Raw genomic sequence first — 22364 nt, 5'->3', positions numbered from 1 at the left:
AGCACTACAGATTCCGTGGGGTAGGAACGGAGTCATGGTTTTCCTTACTTGGATCTTTACCACGAGTGTACTCCCAGGATACTGGCCACACTAGCCATCGAGAGTCAGGGAGGGGACTTGGGTCCTAGTTGTTCCTTTACCACCAAGTAGCCACATGACTTTGGGCTGGTTGCCTGTTGATGTGGCACATGGGTCAGATTTATATTCATCACCTCTCTGACAGCTGTCCCTGGGAGCATCATTTGGAAGCTGCCAAATGGTAGAAGTTTTATTTGTTGCTGCCTGACCCAAAGGATCTCTGGGACAAGAAGGGACAGAAGTACAGGGTGGCCCTTTCTGTTGTCTAGTTGATACATCTGGGCTACTTTGAACTGGGGTTGTTGAGACCGTCATTGAGACATCTGGGGGAAGCAGACTTTGCCTAGGTTCATTCCCTGCACACAGCACCATGTCCTGTGACAGCACAGTACTACAGGGACTAGTGCTAGTTGATTGCATCTTGAAAAAGTGTGGATAAGGTGGAAGTAGGATGTGTCGAAATGAAAATCCCATGGCCTCACGAGACTCTTGAGATGGGTTGAGGCCCACTGCACACCACCTTGTGGATCCTTCTTTGTAGGAGTCACAGGCTGTGGCTAAGAGCGCACCTGGAGGCCTGGAACTCAGAACCTTAGATGAAGTGCATGGTGCTTGATTAATAAATATGAACCCTGGATCCAGAAAAATCTTGGGACAGAGGTTCAGGAAGGAGCCTGTGTAACTTCTATCACCTGAGCAAAGGAATTTATCTAGTGGCAGCTGTAGTAGATGCGTCTCACATGGATCAACTTCATCCAGCTAGACTTTCTTGCCTTGTGTAAGACACAGCCATTCCCTCCCTTGGACTGGCTCTTGCCCTGAGAAAATGCCTGTCTGCTCCACAGGAAACTGATCTTCCAAGCAGATCAATTTGTAATAGAAAATCTGGGAGAAGGCTCAGGGGAATGACAATAGAGAAGACATAAGTTTTCTTTCAAAGTCATGACAACCAGTTTAGAGGCCTACAAGGATTCAGGACAGGCAGGTCCACAATGCAGGGATGGCCTGAAGACAGTGGCTAGCAAGATTCCAGAGCTATGCTGGCATCATAAAGCAAACTGACCCCTCATGACCTCTGCATTATGTAATTTCACAGCCAAGGGACAATAACTTCTTGGAATGAATCCACCGAATACCTGTAGGTGGGGACAGTGCCTCACCTGTGGCCTGTCCCCTGCCACAGGTGCTCTGAGTACTCCATCTAGTTTCAGGTTCCTTGGAACTGTTTATTTTTCACATATTCTGAGTTTACAACTCTCTGCTTTGCTTTTTATTGTCTCCTGTCTCCTGTCTTGCTGAGGATTATTCTTTCAGTCCATGCTGAAAAGTTCCCTTGCAGATGAGTACCAGGAGGCTGTGTGGGACACTAAAGTCACATCTGTTATATGTGACTGTGAAAACCATGTGCCATGGCTTGGGAGGTGATGCAGTAAAGTATGCCCTTCATCTCTCACACACACATATGCATGCACACGTGCGCATAAATACATGCACACAGTCACATACACATGTACATGCACACAGAGGTAGGAACAGGGCTTTCAAGTTGCAACAACGTGGGACTGTCAGAATAGAAAACTGTCTCCCCACTGGTGGATTCAGGAGCATTAAACTCATGGTTATCTGATCCCTCGTGGGCAGGACCCTGACTCAGCAGTTTTTGGGTAACTCCAGGGCAGAAAGAAGGGCCTCTGTGGGCCATGGAAGGGAGGAATAACCCCAGACTGTTCTTCAACTCATTGGAAGGACTGAAGAGCAGCACTGCCCCCTGGACCAGCAGCTTCACCTGCCCCTCCTTTCTTCAGGGCACTGGCTTTGGGAGGGACTGCTGGGCTGAGGGGGAGACGGCAGCAAGTGAATTCACTAGTGAACTAGTGAATCCTTAAGTTGGATATTTTCCCTGGGGAATGAATCTCCCTACCCCCCACCCCATCCCAAAGCCTCCTCAGACTTCAGGACTTTCCTAGGAAGTTTCAGATCACCTGAGCTTGGTCATTGCTGGGCCGTGGGAAGTAGTTTTAAATCAGTCTAAATAAGTAAGATCCTGTCCAAGGTGCAACTAAAGCGCGGTGGAGGGGTCTATCAAAGTGGTTCTGAGGATTGTGAGAACTAGGGCTCCGGGCACAGTGGAGAGGGAGTTTGCCTTGCACGTGGCACCCCATATGGTCCCCGAGCACCTCCAGGAGCATTTCCTGAGTGCAGAGCCAGGAGTAACCCCTGACTGAGCAACCCAGTGTGGCCCCCCGGCCCCAATAAAAGGCAAAAAAAAAAAAAAAAAAGAGGAAGAAGAAAGAAATAGGGCTCATATCTCCGTATCTGAATTTCCCTGGAAATGAGACTTCAGACCCAGTCTGGCTTGGGGCCCAGCACACGCAGGAGACTGGGGGGACCAGTGCGGCTCCAGAAGCTGTCCTAGCACTAGGGGCAAATCTACGCTGCATGTCCACGTGGGATCTATCCTTCATGCACCCGGCACCGTCTGGAAGGCGCCCTCGTGTCCTGGCCGTGCTCAGAGGACTGGGGTCCGAAGCCTGGCCAAGTCCCACCCCGCCACCACAGTGCAGCTGCAAGATTCCCTAAGCGCAGACCCACAGCTGCCCGAAGCTGTCCCTTCTTCTTGGAGTTTGTGTGTGTGTGTGTGTGTGTGTGTGTGTGTGTGTTTTGGGGGGCGGGGGCGGCCAGGGTTCCCAGGCACAGAATTGCTGCTCCCTGAAGTTAGCTAGACCGTGAAGTAGAGGTGCCATGCAGATCCAGTGTGCTTCAAATGGACTTAACAACAGGGAAACTGAGGCACCCTCTGCTGGCCCAGCCCGGCTTGATGCAGGAGGAGCGGAGGCTTGACCCTGAGCCTGGGAGGGCTGCTGAGTAGGAGCAGGGCGCAAGGGGAAGGAGGAGGGCTTGTGAACGCAGCTCCTAGGGAAGGCCAGTCCAGGGGTCCATAAAAGCTGCTTTCCTCTTCCTTTCCTCAATTTCATATGCACTCCCCCCCCACGCGTGCGCGCGAGTGCATGCGCGCGCGCGCACACACACACACACACACACACACACACACACCACCTCATTTAGGTAGGGGCACCTTACCTCTCCCGGTAGTTAGTCTCCATCCTGGGTGGGAACCAGCTGCTGCGCACTGCTTGGCTAGTGTGTGAGGCGACAGGCAGAATTGGGAAGATGTAAAAGAAATGCGTGATGCAGCATTTATTGTTGAGCTTTAGGCAAGCAATGCCTTTATTTTTGGTTTTGAGGGTTTTTTGCAGGGAAAGGTTTGTACCCCAGCTCAGGGCTTACTCGTGGCTCTGAACTCAGGCATCACCCCTGGAGGTGTTGGGGGGCATAGGGTGCCAGGGATTGAATGCTGGCCCTGTGCAAGGCAAGTGCCCAACCCACTGTACTATCTCGCCAGCCCAGCACTGCCATTTTTTTTTTTGCTTTTTGGGTCACACCTGGCGATGCACAGGGGTTACTCCTGGTTCTACACTCAGGAATTACTCCTGGCGGTGCTCAGGGGACTATATGGGATGCTGAGATTCAAACCCGGGTCGGCCATGTGCAAGGCAAATGCCCTACCTGCTGTGCTATCGCTCCAGCCCCCAGCAAGTCTCAAAGGGCACTTTGGGTGGTAATATCACTTTAACCCCCTAAATCCGGAGTCTCTTCATCCCCCTTTCCCATTATATTGATCTCATTTCTTCTCTAGTTCCAAAGAAGACATTTCTTCCCTAGTTCCAAAGAAGAAAGAACAAAAAGTGAGGAAGAGTTGGTGACTGCCTAGCAGAAGGACCATAGTGGGCGAGACTGATTAACTTCTGATCTCTGCTCAGCACCAGGGTTGGGGGGCGGGGGGTTGTACCTGACACTATTCCTCTCAGCAGGAATATCAAATAAATTAGTGTTCCTGGGGCTGGAGAGATCGTATAGTGGGGAGGGTTGCCTTACACCCTGCCGACCCACTTTCAATCCCTGGCATTCCCATATGGTCCCCATCCTGAGCACTATAGAGCCAGGAGTAATCCCAGAGTATTGGACGATGTGGTCCTCCAAACCAGAAATGAATAAATAAATAAAATAGTGCTCCCATGAGCACTGCTGAGTGTGACACCACCATCACCCCCTAACTGAACCTCCCCTGCCTCAGTATTCCAAAAGGCACAAAGGCACCACGTAGTTTGGTCTTCTGATCTTAGACCCTGACTTGGGGAATGGAGCCTGAGGGGCCTGTGTATGTGTCTCTGTGTGGTTTGTTTAATTTGATTTTGCTTCTCTACACATCTGACCCCTTCCTGTTTTCAGAGAAAGTGGTAAAACTCTATGAAATTACTCTTCCTTATTCAATTATATTTTAAAAATTTCTATTTTGTTTATTTTGTTTTGGGCCATGCCTCATCAAATTCAGGGCATTCTCTTGGCTCTGTGTTGAGGAATAACCCCTGGCCATGCTCAGAGGACCATGCGAGGTGCCGGGGATGGAACCTGGGTCAGGTCCTGCAAGGCCAGCTCCTTACTTGCTGTAGAATCTCTCTGGACCCCCTTTTCTATTCTTTAAGTTCTTTTCTGGAAAGGAGAAGGGAAAAGCCTGTTTTCTTATTTGTTGTATAAATATTAAAACAATGTTAAAGGGATTAAAAATAAAACTTGTTATAGGCTTCATTTGAACTTTATTTTTTCTGAGCTCTGGTCTCTCCAGTTTTCATGATCAGTTACAATGTGATTTCACACCCTACTCATAAGAAAATGCAAAACACAAGCATTTTCTTTTGGTAGGAGTGCTATTGACTCTAGAGTTTTCTCAGTAGCCACACAAAGCATTGGATATCAAAGTTATTGTCCTGATAATTTCTAAACCTACCCTGATTTTCTTTGAAAATGGATCATTTATTTCCTAGTTCTCTAATATAGGCTGTGTTTTGAAAAGAGATTTCTAAGGGTCAATTTGAACTTAGAAATAAGACCTGAAGGGGCCGGAGCGATAGCACAACGGGTAGGGCGTTTGCCTTTGCACGCGGCCGACCTGGGTTTAATCCCCGGCATCCCATATGGTCCCCCAAGCACTGCCAGGAGTAATTCCTGAGTGCAAAGCCAGAAGTAACCCCTGAGCATCGCTGTGTGTGACCCAAAAAGAAAAAAAAAAAGACCTGAAAATAAAAAATCATTTAAAAAAGAAACTAAGCCCTCAAGTGTCACCCTGAGGGTCCAGAGTGTGGTCCTTTCTACTTGGTGATCTTAATCCTGGGTCCTTTCTACTTGGTGATCTTAATCCTGATCAAGTTCTGTCTGTACAATGTTCTTGCTGGCCAGCATTCTTGCTGTCAGTGGCTTCACTACCCACTAGGTAGAAACCTGGGATGAAAAATGAGTTACCCCAAGGGGCCAAAGTGAGAGTACGGTGGGTAGGGCACTTGTCTTGCACATGGCCAGAGTTCTATTCCTGGCACCTCATATGGTTCCCCAAGCCCACTAGGAGTTATCTCTGAGCATAGAGCCAGGATTAAGCCCTGAGCATCACTGAATGTGGTCCAAATATAAAAAAAGGAAAAAAGAGTTATCTTAGAAGACAGTCTCTGAGAGTTTTGGACAAAATACAGCATGAGCATCTGAAATAAAAAAGCAGATTAAAAAAAAAGATGAAAATGTTCTCAAGAATATGATTCTGATTGCTTTTGCAGATTAGTTGTTTCAAATGTTCCCAGAAGCCCACCAGAAGTGGCCCATTCCCCCGGAATGAGTGAGGCCCCTGCTGCTGGGAGGGGAATCCTAAGGGAAGAGCTGTTCCTTCCTCTGGGCAGCATGGCCAGCCCACAACCCCTTGTTTTTCTCTTTTCCAGTTCTTGGCCCAGCTGATGGTATTTCTGATCAGTTTCATAAGCTCTGTGTTTTGCGGCCACCTGGGGAAGCTGGAACTGGACGCCGTCACGCTTGCCATTGCAGTACGTATGGGGCTTTCTGACATGGATTGATGAAAATGATCTGTACTTGTTTCTTCTTGCTGTGGTTACAGATTACCACAATTTGTTGACTTAAAAGAGCACAAGTTTATTATCTTAGTGTGTTGGAGGTTGGAAGTTCAACATAGGGTTCACTGGGCTCAAATCTAGGTGTTATCATGGCTGCAATCGTGTTATCATCTATAATCTTAATTATCCTAGACCACGTAGCTTCAAATATTTCCAGCTCTGGGAGTTAGACTGGGAACACCTTGTGTGTGTGTGTGTGTGTGTGTGTGTGTGTGTGTGTGTGTGTGTGTAGGGGCGGGCCCACCATCTGAGCTGATTTATAATCAATCCATGGACCCTGGGCTCCTGCTTTTGTTCCCACAGCTAAGAGAAGGGGATCATAATAAAGGGCTTGAGGAAACTTCACTAAGAGGAACCTTGCTCCCTTTCTCCTCCCCACCACTACTTGTCTGTCTCCCTGAGAATCCTGATCAGGAACAGAAACTAGAAAGAGAAAACTCAGGGTCGAGTGTTCAACCTAAAATTGGATGGGATCCAAATCTGCATACTGAATACTAACCCCAGATACCAAAGGGCTGTCCTCAACCTCTGGGTTAGCTGGTTGTGTTAAAGGGCCAGCACATTTTTTCCAGGTAAGTGGACTCAGTTGTTTTGCAGCAGGATGTGTCCCCTGCTCCCCTGAGCCCCCACATTTCCCCTTTTGCTCCTGAGGACCGCATGACTCTTCCCGCAATTCCTCCTGGGAGCTGAATTTGCTTCTTCTGAACTGTGGTGCTACTCTTATGCAACCCCTAGGCACGCAGAGGGTATTTTGCTGTCAGTCGGTTCCTGGCAGTCTCAGGAGGAGGTAGTGGTTTTAGACAGCAAGAACATCAGGTGTCTTATAATTTCACTCCCTGATTTAGGGGGCACTGCTCTGGAACCCCCGGTTTTGTTGTTGAACTTTGTCAAGACAAGAACCTGGAAGGTCTGGCACACTAGCCTTGTTGCAAGGGAAGGGTGTTGGTCCACACCCAAGTGTGCTCAGGGCCTGTTCCTGGCTCTGTGCTTGGGAGTGATCTCTGGCAACTCAGAGGACCAGGCAGTGCTGGGGTTCAATCTATAACCATTCACATGCGAGGCAATTACCTTACTCACTGTACTACCACTCCAGCTCGTGGGATACTAGCTTTTACTTCAGGATTACTCCTGTGCTCCCGGAGTTCTTTTGGGCATTGTAACAGGCCTTGCTTGACCTTGAACAAGTAAATTCATCAGAACTGCTATTACTCCCTGATGAATTTCCCCTTAGAAATGGTGTGAAAAAATTCTCTGTGAAATTGAGAAATGAAATGCCTAAGACTTAACATGGAGAGGGATGGGCAAGACTTATGTTTTTCTTCTGACTTTAAAATTGTTACTCTTTAAATGAAATCGTCCCAGTGGATCCCAGGTAGATAACTTGGAGTTGACTTATGGTTGATTCCAGTCTGACTGCAGACTGGAATCAGACAGAATTTGCCTGTTTTTCCTTTTTTAAGTGCATGACCTTCTCCTTGTGCTTATATCCAGGTTATTAACATCACTGGAATCTCTGTTGGGTTCGGTTTATCCTCTGCTTGTGACACTCTCATCTCCCAGGTAAACAGAAAGCTCTCTCATAGCCTCTCTCAGAGTGTTTGTGGGCATCTTCTCTCAAAAAGTTCAACTTTCCCAGCAGCCCAAATGGCAAGTCTATGTCCAGTAGGAGGAAGGCCCTAACAAACCCTGCCCTGGTGTTTTGTCAGCTACTTATTCCCAATCCTGCCTGCTCTCTTTGACATGTGGTTGAATGTCATTCATAGTTGCTGAGCTAGTTCGTATCTGCACAACTGCCTTGCCTAAAGGGGGAAGTTTTACAAACATACCTCCTATTGCTTTTCTTTTTTAAAAAAAATTTTAATTTTAAAAGTTAGTTCACAGTATTTGACTACATTTAATATTCAAACACCAATCCCACCACCATTATACCTTCCCACCAGATTCAGAATATTTTCATCCCAAGCCCCAATTCCTGTCCCAAAACTCAACCAAAATAATATATTTTTTGTTGTCTGTTATAAAGAACTGCTGAACATGTTTACAAAATAGTGTTCATATAGGAAACAGTGTGAAGATTGTTCTATTTTGGCAGGATATCACTAACATGTTGTTAAAGTTCGGGTGATGTGAGCTTTGGTATATATATACATATATATCTGAAAATATGTATATATGCATATATATACACTTATTTCCTTCATGATTTGTTGCCTACTGTCTGAACCCCATCAAATATGGTGTAGTAATTATGGAGAATGGGTAGGGAGTATCTTATGATGTGTTGTGCTGCTGCAAAAGCGGCCGCACAGTCCAGGAATATGTTCACTCATATTGGTCCCATTGAGCCCAGAGTCCAAGATCACAAAGTTCCGCATTACCTGGGTTCTGTGGGACTTCACTCATGTGTGAGGCTTGGCCCCTGCGTGTGTGGGGAGGAGGCTTGGAGCATGGCGGTGGTTGGGTTGTGGAGGCCAGCTCCCGGGGCTGGGTCCCTTGGGGCAGGGAGGGCTTTTTACCCTCTGTGGCACCCTTGTGAAAACAGCAGAGTCCGGTGGCATGACTATGGGGGGCCTCATGTTATGCTCGCTTCCGGGAGAAGCAGCTGTGTCTCCTGTTGCTTTTCATGTTTCTGCATCCCTGTCTCTCAAGCTTTATTGTATATCAGATTCACCTGGAGGGCTTACTAGAACATAGGTGAGTGGCCCTCAGTCAGTGGTCAGCTGATAAATATTTAAGGACATGGTCCTTAAATATTGTGTAGTTCTCCCTCTTGGAGAACTTGGCAAGAGTATCCTGCCCACACGGCAGAGCCTGGCAAGCTCCCGTGGCAAATTTGATATGCCAAAAACAGTAACAATGATGGGTCTCATTCCCCTGACCCTGAAAGAGCCTCCAATGTGGCAGCTTTAGGATGGACAAGTAAAGAGAGGCTGCTAAAATCTCAGGGCTAAGATGAATGGAGACATTACTGGCGCCCACTCGAGAAAATCGATGAACAGCAGGATGACAGTGATACAGTGATACAGAGATGGACCTGAGTTCTCCAAGAGGCCAAGTTCTCCAAGAGGGAGAACTACACAATATTTAAGGACCATGTCCTTAAATATTTATCAGCTGACCACTGACTGAGGGCCACTCACCTATGTTCTAGTAAGCCCTCCAGGTGAATCTGATATACAATAAAGCAGGAAGGAAATGCTTTATCAAGTAGGGTTTCCTAATTCCAGTGGAATAAGCATTTTTCAACCTTTTTACACCCATGAACTGGTTCCTGTTCTGGATATCAGCACACAGAGCAGCCATTCTAACCAAAGCCTAGACCATTGTTTTTTAACTTTTTTACACTTGCAGGTTAGCATCAGGCCATGGGCCATGGACCAGCGGTGTAAGCAACTCATTGAATTTCAAATTAATCTCAACCTATGGAGAACACAGAGTGACCGTGGAGATGTCTAAACAGAGCTGTGAGATGTGCAGTTTGGCTTTTGCAGGCCTACAGGCACTGGCAGCAGTATGTTGTCATCCCTGCCCTCCAAGTTTATGCCTGGAGTAGGGCCCGAGACTGTTTTTCTTTGTGTTTTTTTGTTTGTTTGTTTGTTTTGGTTTTGGTTTTGGGGATGCAAACCTGGCTGTGCTCAAGGATTACTCCTAGCTCTATGCTCAGAGATCACTACTTTCAGGCTTGGGGGAACATATAGAGTGCCAGAGGTAGATCATGTGCAAAGCAAGTATCTTACTTGCTGTATTATCTCTCTGACTCGACTCTGCATTTCTTACAAATTCCCAGGTGATAAAATCTCAACTAGAATCACATGGGAACTTTATATTTTTTTCTTAATATCTGTGTCAGTTAAATTCAGTTTCCCAGTGGGAACCTGGATCCGTGTCTTAAAAATATTCCTCTTGGGCTAGAACTATAGTATAGCAGGCAGGGCTCTTACCTAGGGTCACGTAGCCTATGGGTAGCCAGGAGAAGATGGATCCAAGCAGTCTGGCGTCAGCATTCCAGTCCAGGGACATGGTTCAAAGGGCTGGAGTGTGTGTTTTGTAAGGGGGACCCCCTCCCTCTCTCCCTAGCACTGCATAGTCCCCCGGGCACTACTGAGAGAGCCTCCAAGTCACGGGGCCCAAGCAATTTTACAGCTAATATGGCATTTGTCTTGAATGTGGCTGACCCAGGTTCAATTCCTGGCATTCCATATGGTCCCCTGAGCACTGCCAGGAGTGATTCCTCGGTACAGAGTCAGGAGTAACCACTGAACACCCCTGGATGTGGCCCCGAAACAAACAAAGAAATTCCTTCTGGTGACTCTAATGGGCAGGAAAAGTTGGGATCATGAACACCCATGGAATGTGGCAGAATGTCTGGGGTGATGTGTGTCTAGGAGACATGACTGAGGTCTTTAAATGGGAGTGGTGCAGGTGCTAGACTGATGGTTCATTTTGGCTGCTTCTACCCAGACCTACGGAAGCCGGAACTTGAAGTATGTGGGTGTCATCCTGCAAAGGGGGGTGCTTATGCTCCTGCTCTGCTGCTTCCCCTGCTGGGCGCTCTTCATCAACACCAAGCAGATCCTGCTCCTCTTCAGGCAGGACCCGGATGTGTCCAGGTAAAATGGCATGTTCCACAGTGATAGTGGGTGGGATTGAGGACTGTCTTGGTAGAAGATGGTTCCCTTCTGAGAATCAGCAATACCAGGGACCAGGCCATCCACCAAGAAGGCAGAAATTTCTTCAGCTGACTTCAGCAAGGTCTTAGGGCTTTTTATGCTTGTTCCTTAAGATCTAGACTCGACTTCATCAGGGTGATGCATTTTGTGAACATCCTCCATCTTTCATATCATTGCAAGAAGATAGCTTCTGATTTTTTTTTTTCTTTTTGAGTCACACCTGGCAATACTCAGGGGTTACTCCTGGCTCTGCACTCAGGAATCACCCCTGGTGGTGCTCAGGGGACCATATGGGATGCTGGGAATCGAACCCGAGTCGGCTACGTGCAAGGCAAATGCCCTACCCGCTGTGCTATTGCTCCAGCCCCGATAGCTTCTGATTTTTATTCATGGTTTTGTGATTCTTGATCATGGTTGATATCTATCCCCTGGATGCTTTAAAAACTCACCCACGCCTGCCTCCCCACCTCTACTTTGTTTTCATTTGTTCAATGTATGCTTAAGCTTCAGTTTCTCTCAAAGCTCCCATACATGATTCAAACATGACACCAAGTTTGAGACCCATTGTTTTCTTAAACAATATATATCTATATATATGTATGTATGTATATATATATATATATATATATATATATATATATATAAAAGTCTCTTTCCTGGAAGAGTATAACTCCGAACCTTAGGGGTTTTGACAATGGTGGCCAAGATTTTTGATTATCAAATCCGGAAGTGGGCATAGTTGCATCTGAAAAACATCTTACAATGTACAGAACAGCTCCTCAGTGCAGGCAATGACCCAGCTACAGAACTGGAGTTGAAAACTCCTGTCTTAAGCCTAAAGACTTGGAAGGACCAAGAGGGGTTAATCTGATTATAAGAATGTTCTCAGTATAAAATTTCACATTTGTTCCATTTGCAGTCGAAGCCCATTAACTTAGAAAGAGGTGAGAATGAAAAAAGAAGTTTAAATTAGTTTATCCTGCCTTCTTTTACCTTAAAATGAAGACCTTATGAACTTTCTTTCCTTTTTTGTTTTATAGGCTTACCCAGACCTATGTCATGATCTTTATTCCAGCTCTTCCAGTAAGTTTGCTTGGGTTAACGGGCTTGAATGTTTTTCTCAAGGTCCGCTGACGAGGGAGAGCACAGCTCTGTCTGGGTGAACTGACTCAGTCTGATATGATTCCCACACGTGGTATTGGTGGCTCTAATTTTTAGTATAAAAGATACAAACATTTGTCCCTCAAGAAAAAAAAAACAGGCTTAAAGTTACTCTAGTGGAGTACAATCCTGAGCAGTGCTGGAGTGGGCCCGGGGAGCATCCATGCAGAAGTGTATAAATCATTTTTTGTGTGTGAAGGAATCAAGTCTTCCACACTGGGCCTTACTCTGCATGTTTACTCTTTTTAGTTTTGTTTTGGTTTGATTTTGCTTGTGGAGTGTGGTCACACAGAGCCTTAAGTGTAAATTAGTACTGACAGTCATGTCTGGGCAATGAATAATAAAAAATCAATTAGTATTCATTACTAGTGTAGCCAATTAGTTTGCCAGGGCTATGACAAGGGGGTACAGATCAGGGAAAACACAATGAACATCTATTTTCTCATCATTTGGAGACTGATAATTTGGGATGGAGGTGTTGCAGGAAAGGTTTCTTTTGATAAAAGGTTTTCCTCTCTCCTTGGCTTATAGATAACATGCTCTTGCCTCTTTATAGATCCCTGGGTTCCTCTGTTTTCTGATAAGTATACATCCTATTAGGACAGGGTCCACTCTAATTCCCTCACTGTAACTTAGTCAGCTCTTCAAAAATCTTTTTTTTTTTCTTTTTGGGTCATACTGGGTGATGCACAGGTGTTACTCCAGGTTCGTGCACTCAGAAATTACTCCTGGCGGTGCTCAGGGAACCATATGGGATGCTGAGAATCAAACCTGGGTCAGCCGCATGCAAGGCAAACACCCTACCCGCTGTGCTATCGCTTCAGCCTCCAGCTCTTCGAAAATCTTATCACCAAATAGTTACCTTGGGAGTTAGAACTTTAACATGTGAGTTTTTAGAGGCCACAGCTCAGTTACTAGCGATAGCCCTCTACTTTCATTTCAAATTGCTATTGTACTCCCTATTTATTCTGAAACCCTTTGATTTTATTATTTTTTAATTATTCCATGAAAAGGGGCTAGTAGTGAGCCTTTAAGGGAAACCAGTGTTGCTTGGAGCAGGTTCATCTGTAAAGGAATGTTTGGGCCCCCTCGGCCCCAGACAGCCTGGCTCCCCCCTTTATTCTAGCCCCGTTCTAGGCTAACTCTCAGTGGGATCAGAGCCTGCCAAACTGTGGCTCCCAGCTCTCTGCTTCACAAAGGCCAGAATGCTGACATTTGTCTGTCTTTTTCTCTCATAGGCAACCTTTCTTTATACACTGCAAGTTAAATATTTGCTCAATCAGGTAATGCAGACTTTTCTTTTCTTTCGTTTGGGGGCTCACGAGGCTTGTACCTTTCTTTCTGGCATCATGGAGCCCTGAAAACACTGAGGGATAAGAAAGACCAGGGTGGAGCTTGCCTGTGGAGTCACTGAAAAACATTTCCCCATTTATGCACCTAGGACTTTGGCAGTGAGTATTTTGTTAAGTGATATCAAGAAAAGGACAGATTATTTTAAATTCTGGAAAATTCACATCTGATTCACATTTGGAAATATTGCCATTGGAAGGCTTAAGGTTAGAGCTGTAGTGTTCTTTGGCTCAGTATTATAACCCAGACCCAGAGGTAGAATGCTTGCCTTGCATGAGACTTGCCTTGCACATGGCTGAGCTGTATTCAATCCGCAGCACCACATATAGTCTCCTGAGCCCTTCCAGAAGTGATCCAGGGTAATCCCTGTTAGGTATGGCCCAGGCCCTCTCCCTTCCCTCAAAGTAACTCATATCCTTGCAAGTGAGGGCATGTGTCTGGCCCCTAACTTCAGTATAATCATCACTCTCCAAGTATCCAATTCTGCACTAGTTTGTCTGTCTCCATGGGGTCCTAAAGCACGCATCATAATATTGCCTCAGAATCTTCATGGTATGAGCAAAGACCATACGCCAAAGACCAGCTCCTGGCATCCTGACTCCAGCTGATACTGGGCTGTCTGGGAGGAGGCATTTTTAGGGCCACTGTGTCTTTTCTGATGAGAATTTTAGCTTGTAGGAAACATACCAATTTCCAGGGGAAGAGATGAGAGTATTGCCATGATCCAAACAAAAATCATGGTCAATGATGGAGAAAGGACAGCCCTGTGGGATAATGGGAGAGCGAGTGCTGGGGCGGACTCTGCAAAGTGATGTTATGGCTTCGCTGGAGGGACCACAGGAGAGCAAGGAATGGCTTTGAACCAGTTTCCACTTGGGGGCCTGACCTGCCTGTGTGTATAAGACAGAAAGAAGCAACGGGGATTGTTGAGAAAGTAGCAAGGATATCTGGTAGGAAGAGAAGTGAGGAAATTGAGAACACTTATAGTTTTGAGGCAGTAGGGGAGTGAGAGGAGTCGGTGGCAGATGGCTTTAAGGATCTCTTCTTACCTTACTCTGCTCAGGGCAAGATGTCTTTGTGCGTGTCTCTCTCTCCACCTATGTGCCTACCGCACCTACATTTATGTCTATCTCTAACCACCTGCCTAGACATTCTTGCTCTTGCTCTAGGGCCCCAGACTTGACCTTTTCCTGGTGCTCCATAAGCCCTGCCCTTTGCTTTCCTGAATTCTAGTTATGGCATTGTCCATTATCTTCCCCCTTATTCATATTTTGTTGTAGTTACTGCTGTGGGGTTCACACTCAGCAGTGCTTGCAGATTGAACCCAGATCCTCTTGTGTGCAAAACATGTCCTCTACCATTGAGCCTCACCCCTGATCCATCTGTTCTTCCTGTATCCCATCATACATCATTCTAATCCTCCCACCCTTTCGTCTGCCTCCCTCTACACACACACACACACACACACACACACACACACACACACACACACTCACACACACATGCGTGTCTGTCACAGGGCCCTACAGTCTCACTTGCTGCTTTCCACCCTTCTTGTCACTGCCTTTACTCATCTCAGATCCTTCTCTCCCCCATATTACTTCAGTAGTCTCTTTTGTTATTGTTTGGGGGGGGTGTTCCCAAATGGTGTTCAGGAGGTCCAGGATCCCTTCCAAGAGATTCTCAGCCAACTGGGTCGCAAGGATCACTCCTTGTGGTGCTTAAGGGACTGTGTGGCACTGGAATGGAATCGAGGGCTCCCATAAAACAGCCAAATTATTTACAAACTATAATTTTAGAAAACTAAATTTCCAAAGAGCAAGAAATCTGTAGTCTTTCAAATGCAGGAAGGGCATGTGGGGCTGGGAAAATGACTTGAAGGACCAGAGCACGTACTTTTGCATGTAAGAGGGCCGATTTTGATCCCTGAGCATCACTGAATATAGCTCAAAACCAAACAATAAAAACAGAAGGCAAAACAAAGAAAAGGGATGAGGTCACACCTTCAAGTTTTCTGTTAGTTTTACAGATGACTTGACCCATGTCTACTATTCCTTCTTAATTCCTAGCAGAACAGATCTTTACCTCCTCAGTCCAGTGATATTTAACTCTCATACCTTAAGTCTTCTTTGGAGAAGACAAAGAGAGTGAATGGAGTCTTTCTACATTTTAGTTCCAAGTATCAATTGGATAGTCGATACTTTATAGACCAATGGAAGTAACTTACTGTCTACTTTTAAATCCCTGATGATCTTTGCATTCCTGTAGATGAGCCAGTTCTCTACTTACCTCTGTATATGCCTTTCATACCTTAGAAAGGAAGAGGTGGGGGATGCATGTGGGAAGGAAGGAGCAGCAAGTATGAGGGCCCCCACAGGCAGGAACTTCTGGCCACGCAGCCTTGTTTGGGTTGAGAAGACAGATCCAAGGTTCTCATGTATGGTGCATGGTCCTGGCTTCTTTCAGGGAATCATATTCCCCCAGATCATCACTGGAGTTGCAGCCAACCTTGTCAACGCTCTCACCAACTATCTATTTCTCCACCAAATGCACCTCGGCGTGATGTGAGTCCTACTAATTCCCGGGATGGGGAAAGGGCTCTGACTTGCAGATGGTCTTTCTGAGGGGGTGGTGAAGAGTGGGGAAACTTGGAACTTTTAGCTGGTCATCGTGTCCATGTGCATCTTAAGCCACTCTAGAAAAGCACCAAGGGATGGAGTGGAGTGCTGCTCTGAAAAGATGACAGTACTTCCAGTGAGGATGTCTCTCCCCTGCACCCGGTAGGATGGAGAGGAGGTGGAGTAAGACACTGCCCTTCACCGGGTTCTTTCTCCCCAGGGGTTCTGCACTGGCAAATACCATTTCCCAGTTCGTCCTGGCCTTGTTCCTCTTCTTCTACATCCTTTGGAGAAAACTGTATCAAGCTACCTGGGGAGGTAAAGGTGCTTTCGATTTTCCAGCTTGAATGTGGGTTTTTGTCCTGGGTTGAGCTCCAGCCTGGAAGCCGGATGTGTTGCCAGTGCCTGTGTCCTGTAGGGTGGTCCCTCGAGTGCCTGCAGGACTGGGCCTCCTTCCTCCACCTGGCCATCCCCAGCATGCTCATGCTGTGCATCGAGTGGTGGGCCTATGAGATCGGAAGCTTCCTGAGTGGTGAGTGTAGGGAGAGGGTGCTGGTGACTTGAGATGTGAAGACCCATGTCAACTTCCAGTCTCCACCAGGTATCCTTGGCATGGTGGAGCTCGGAGCCCAGTCAGTTGTGTATGAGCTGACCGTCATCGTGTACATGGTGAGTGTTGGAGGGCCACTATGTGCAAGTGCTAAATGATTCTCAGGACATCACTGACCTCTAGGATAATTTCCTGAAAGTATTATTTTTATTTGAGAATCTGAGGGATTGGGTCCTTTAGGGATGGTTAGAAGCTCTGAGCTAGAAAAACCACAGTTGAGGGGCTGGAGCAATAGCACAGTGGGTAGGACACTTGCCTTCCATGTGGCCAATCTGGGCTCAATCCCTGGCATCACATATGGTCCCTCAGTAGTACCAGGAGAGTGATCCCTGAGTGCAGAGTCAGGAGTAAGAACACTATCAGGTGTGACCCCCCCCCCAAACAAAATCAAACTACAATGACTCATTGCCATCAGTCTCTCTCTCTCTCTCTCTCTCTCTCTCTCTCTCTCTCTCTCTCTCTCTCACACACACACACACACACACACACACACACACACACACACATACACACATACACACACATACATACAATTCAAATCAGAAAAATTCTATTTGCTTGCCAAATATGAAGAATATTTTCGTATTTTCTAGGGCCAGGTGGGGGCATAAGCAGAGGATGGTGCTGGACACTGGCAAGAGCCAAAAGGCAGAAAGAACCCAAATGTCCTTGATAGATCAGATGTGGTCTGTCAGGCTGGAGCTCGTGGGTACAGCGGGTAGGGTGTTTGCCTTGTACGTGGCTGACCCAGGTTCGATTTCCAGCATCCCATATGGTCCCCCGAGCACTGCCAGGAGTAATTCCTGAGTGCAAAGCCAGGAGAAACCCCTGTGTATCACGGGGTATGACCCAAAAAACAAAATAAGTAAATAAATAATTTTTTTTAATGTGGTCAGTCCTTGCAATGAATTATCATTTTGTGTTGGAATGAAAAAAGTGGAGGTGCACAGGAGAAGCCCAGTCATTAGAAGCTTTTCTCTGTTCTTGTTTCTGTGAAAATGTTATGCTGAAGGGCTTTTTCTATAGTAAGCATCACTTTTGAATTTAAAAAGTCAGGTGGAAGCAGAAGATTTTTATAAGGTGGAAACTAAAGCATCATGTAGAACTTGATGTTGTTTATAGCACTAATGCTAAGATCTCCCCCATCTCAGACTGCTCATATAGAGTTGGGTTGGGGGAAGATGGTTGGGTCACACCCAGGGCCTATTCCTGGTTCTGCTCAGGGGTCACTCCCTGGAAGGACTTAGGGGATAGTGTGGATACAAGGCAAGTGTCCTAACCCTTGTACTATCTGTCTGGCCAGATTGGTTATGTTTTAAAAATAAAAATAGTATAGATTTACTGTTTTCCTTAAGAATTATTCTACTGAAGACTTGCTTCATTGAAACAGGTCAGAGAAATGCCCTTAATGACAGGAGTTATCCTGTGTATCTTTTTCCCATTTTCCTATCCTCAACAAAATTTTTTATCTGTCACTTCAACACTATTTATATTTTTATATACATTTATTTACATATATATTTATACATTTGTATTTTTTATTTTTTGGGTCACATTCAGCTGTACTCAGGGCTTTTTCCTGACTCTGCACTCAAGGATCAAGGATCACTCCTGGAAGGCTCAGGGACACTATGTCCTGCCAGGGATTGAACCTGGGTCAACCATGTGCAAGTCAATGCCCTACCTGCTATACTATCTGTCCAGCCCCTATATTTGATATACTTTTTCTATCTCAGTCACTGTCATCCCATTTCTCATGGATTTGTTCGAGCGGGCACCAGTAACGTCTCTCATTGTGAGACTTATTGTTACTGTTTTTGGCATATCCAATATGCCACAGGTAGCTTGCCAGGCTCTGCCGTGCGGGCTCGATACTCTCAGTAGCTTGCTGGGCTCTCCGAGGGGGCGGAGGAATCGAACACAGGTCCATCGCATGAAAGGTGAACGCCCTACCGCTGTGCTATTGCTCCAGCCCTTCTATTCCCAGTAGCAAAATCAAATAATTTGTTGTTGTTGTTGTTGTTGTTTTGGGCTATACCTGATGGCATTCAAGGCTCACTCCTGGTGCCATGCTTCAGGGATCTCTGCTGGCAGTGCTTGGAGAACCATGTGGATGCTGAGGATAGATCCCAGATCAGCCACATGTAAGACAAGTGTCCTGCCTGCTCTGTTATCTCTCTGGCCCCATCAGTACTAAATCCTGATTTTTAGTACTGTGTAATATTCCATGACATGTAGTATAACTAATAAAAATACTCTCCCAATGTCAGATATTTAGTTTATTCACTATGTTTCAGTCTAGCAAATCAATGAACATCTTAGGACAATTATCATTGTGTACTTGTCTATTTAAGAAAAATTCTTAGAAGTTTTGAACTTTTCTTTTCACGTATATTATAATACTTGCTTTAGGCTTATAATTACTTACATTTATATTTCTCCCTAATCAAATAAATATATTCCATCTATTTATCCACCCTATTTTAACATTTTGCCAACTTTATTCACCCAATCTTGCTTTCCTCCCCTTTTACTTCCCCTCTTTCCTTCTCTCTCCTTCCTTCCTCCCTCCCTCCCTCCCCCTCCTCCCTCCTTCCTTCCCTCCCTCCCTCCCTCCCTCACTTCCTTCCTTCCTTCCTTCCTTCCTTCCTTCCTTCCTTCCTTCCTTCCTTCCTTCCTTCCTTCCTTCCTCCCTCCCTTCCTTCCTTCCTTCTTTCTTTCCTTCCCCTCCATAGTCAAAGACAAGCAATTGTTCAAATAATGACCTTTGTAATAATTTTTCTCCTGGAATTATGGTACCATGTCTTATTAATGTGCTTTAACCTAGAACAGATTCTCATCCTTTTCCTTGTCTTTCTTGACCTTGTCTTTTATTTTTTAATTTAACTGGAATGTATAATGTTAAGGGAATTAAGCCAGGTAGACCACTTTGTGTAGAATTTCCTCACAGATAGAGCAATCTTCATTTGTCATTTGAAATGACACAGTGTCACTCTCAGGCACTGTAGTGGGCATTAGATGGGGCACCTGCATCTTTGGTACCCACTGCTGGGTTAAGGCAGTGTCTGCCAAGTTTCTCCACCATTGAGTCTCTTTTCTCCTTTGCAGTTAAACAGCAATCTTCCAAGAGATCTCTGTTCTGCTCCTACTAGACAGGACTAGAATTGCCTTGAATATTTCCAGGTGTGGCCAAAACCAAGCAAAAACAAAAACACCCAAGCCAACCCAGAGTCCCATTTCCTAACAATATTAGCATCTCCCACCCCTCTCAGAGAGGGGCAGCGTGGACTTGGTGCACTCACTCTTCCCCTAAGTCCATCCTTTCGTACCCGGAGGGGGATGTAGTTGTTTAAGGCCTCCACACCCACAGACACAAGTTGGAAACTGGGTGTGATGAGATCACAGCCTGGGGTTCCAGGATTCACACGTGTGTGTGTGTGTGTGTGTGTGTGTGTGTGTGTGTGTGTGTGCCGCGCGCGCGCGCACATGCACTCAAGGGAGAAGAGGGTGTGGGGCTGCAAGGAGGCAGTTAGTCAAAGGGGCTCTTACAAGTAAATCTTTTCAAACTTTTACTGTTTTTTTGTGGTGAGATAAGATGCGTGACCATCCAGGCTTTTGTGCCCCGGGGAAGGTGTGGGGAGACCCGAGGCGGGGCTGCGCCTTGGAGCCAGTGTCACTCTGTTTCATAGCAGGTTTCCTTTCCCCCTTAGATCCCGACAGGCTTCAGCGTGGCTGCCAGCGTCCGTGTGGGGAATGCATTAGGTGCAGGGAACATTGAGCAGGCCAAGAGGTCCTCGGCAGTTGCCCTGATCATCACAGGTGCTTAGACCCCTTGGTCCATAGCAGTCTGCACCCCTACAACCCATGTCTGGTACCTGACCATCCCCCTCTTTTTTACTCTGCTGTTTATTTGCAATTTTGCTTCCAGAACTCTTAGCTGTAACCTTATGTGTCCTGATGTTAAGCTGTAAGGACCTTGTGGGGTACATTTTCACAACTGACCGGTGAGTATTGGAATATTCTTGAAAGGTGAATATGTAGGGAAGAATGGTTGCATAGACGTTGGGTCTGGTACTGCTGGGGTTATTGCATCTTGGGGCAGGGTGGAGGGATGTCTGAGTCATTTACAAGTTTGATATTATTTGGGAAGAAGTGATTGTAAAGGGAAACTAATTTATAATCTAGAATGCCAACTTAGTAGTTTTTGGGACAATAATGTACTTCTAGGCATCAAGATGCTCTTGTATCGTTTGTCCTGGTCTTCCATGTGACTTACTTCACTCAGTATCATATCTGGTTCTATCCATGTTGCAACAAAGTGTATATAATTTTGTTCTTCCTAGTGGCACATAGTAATCTGTTGTGTGTGTATGTATGTGTGTATATTATATATATATGTACATATATATATAAATATCACAATTTTTTTTTGCCACACCCAGCAGTGCTCAGGGATCACTCCTGGTGGTGCTCAGGGGACCGTACGGGATGCTGGGGGTTGAACCAAGCTGCTTGCAAGGGAAGCGCCCTTCCCACTGTACTATGACTCTTGCCCCCTAGCAGCTCCTTGATCCGTTCATCCCTCGCTGGCATTTGGGTAGTTTCCACATCTTGGTCATTGTATTAAGTGCAGCAATGAACAGGGGTGCACACATACTCTTTTAAATCAATGTTTTGGGTTTGATTTCTTTTAACAACAAGCAAATGTTACCATTTAAAAAATGTTATTGGGATAACATAATTGTTTTTCTGTCCTTTGTATTAGTGGAAAGCATCTTATTTGGTGAAGGATTTTATATGTATTAGTTTATCCAGGAAATATCAGAAATCTTGCAGATTTATCTGTGACAAATCCATTCTGGGGTATCAGGAATTTCTTGCTTCCTCAGCCAGCAGCAAGATTATCTTTGTTGCTTTTGTTATTTTTGCTGTGATGACCGGAGGCTGTACACACTTTGTTGTGGTACTTGCACACTTGTTTGTGCTGCTTACTAGGGCCTGCACATGCAGTAGTATTAATTTTAGTTTTCTTTTAGTTTTCTAGTGTGGGCATTAAAAGCTAAGTCTTTAGTTTTGATAGTTAAATCTCATTTCTCAGAGACAAAAAAAATTCTGCAAATTTTATCCATGGCCTTGGTAATATGCTAACCTAGACCCATAAAGGGAACCTTAACTTTCTTTCATACATATTAGAGACATGTGAAATAACATTCAAAAGGATGGTGCTAGGGCTAAAGACATTGTCCAGTGGGTAAGGTGTTTGCTTTGCACTTGGCCAACAGGGATCCCCAGCATTCCATATGGACTCTTGAGCCCTACCAGGAGTGATCCCTGAACACAGAGCCAAGTGTTAGCTCTGAGCACTGCTGGACGTGGTCCCAAAACAAACAAGCAAAAACTGGATGGCACTATAATCCAGTTTTATTTGGAGGAGGAGGTTACCAGATTATTTAATTTTATTGTCTATATTAATTAAATAGACTATCTGTTTTCTCCAAAAGTGATAATGAAACATGGAGTTGGTTTCCGATACAGACCAAGACACAGTAGGACTGTCCATGAGTAGAACGTTGGCAGGCACTTGTGAGTCTCTTTGGTCAAGTAGAGAAGCTGCATGTCTGCATCCAGGACCTGCATGGCTCTACTTTTCCCACATGTTTGTCCCCCAGAACCATGTGCTTTATCTTTCAAACAGAGAAATCATTGCTCTAGTGGCCCAGGTGGTTCCGATCTATGCTGTTTCCCACCTCTTCGATGGTCTTGCTGTGAGTAACATGCCGTGTTCCCTAGATGTTCACCATCTATGTGTTTCTTCCTTTGATGATACACTGAAACAGAGAAGGGGGGCTGGGGATGGAAGGCAACA

General features: G+C 45.7%; 1 protein-coding gene across 2 annotated transcripts in view; it reads left to right on the top strand.

The window, feature by feature from the left end:
- Nucleotides 1–22364, top strand: part of LOC101539556 (multidrug and toxin extrusion protein 1) — a 38904-nt gene that overhangs the window by 3797 nt on the left and 12743 nt on the right. The window contains exons 2-13 of one of the 2 annotated variants that reach the window (XM_004621594.2): nt 5901–6002; nt 7581–7649; nt 10551–10699; nt 11800–11842; nt 13159–13203; nt 15737–15834; nt 16109–16206; nt 16307–16420; nt 16490–16557; nt 20209–20317; nt 20427–20502; nt 22194–22263. In XM_004621594.2, coding sequence (XP_004621651.2) covers nt 5901–6002; nt 7581–7649; nt 10551–10699; nt 11800–11842; nt 13159–13203; nt 15737–15834; nt 16109–16206; nt 16307–16420; nt 16490–16557; nt 20209–20317; nt 20427–20502; nt 22194–22263 — 1041 coding nt within the window. Of the gene's footprint in view, nt 1–5900; nt 6003–7580; nt 7650–9484; nt 9601–10550; nt 10700–11799; nt 11843–13158; nt 13204–15736; nt 15835–16108; nt 16207–16306; nt 16421–16489; nt 16558–20208; nt 20318–20426; nt 20503–22193; nt 22264–22364 lie in introns of those variants that run through there. The other variant, XM_055140806.1, reaches the window with a different exon arrangement.

Source organism: Sorex araneus, chromosome 5, assembly GCF_027595985.1.
Source record: "Sorex araneus isolate mSorAra2 chromosome 5, mSorAra2.pri, whole genome shotgun sequence".
Classification (NCBI taxonomy): Eukaryota; Metazoa; Chordata; class Mammalia; order Eulipotyphla; family Soricidae; genus Sorex; species Sorex araneus.
This window is presented reverse-complemented; position numbering and strand designations above follow the sequence as displayed.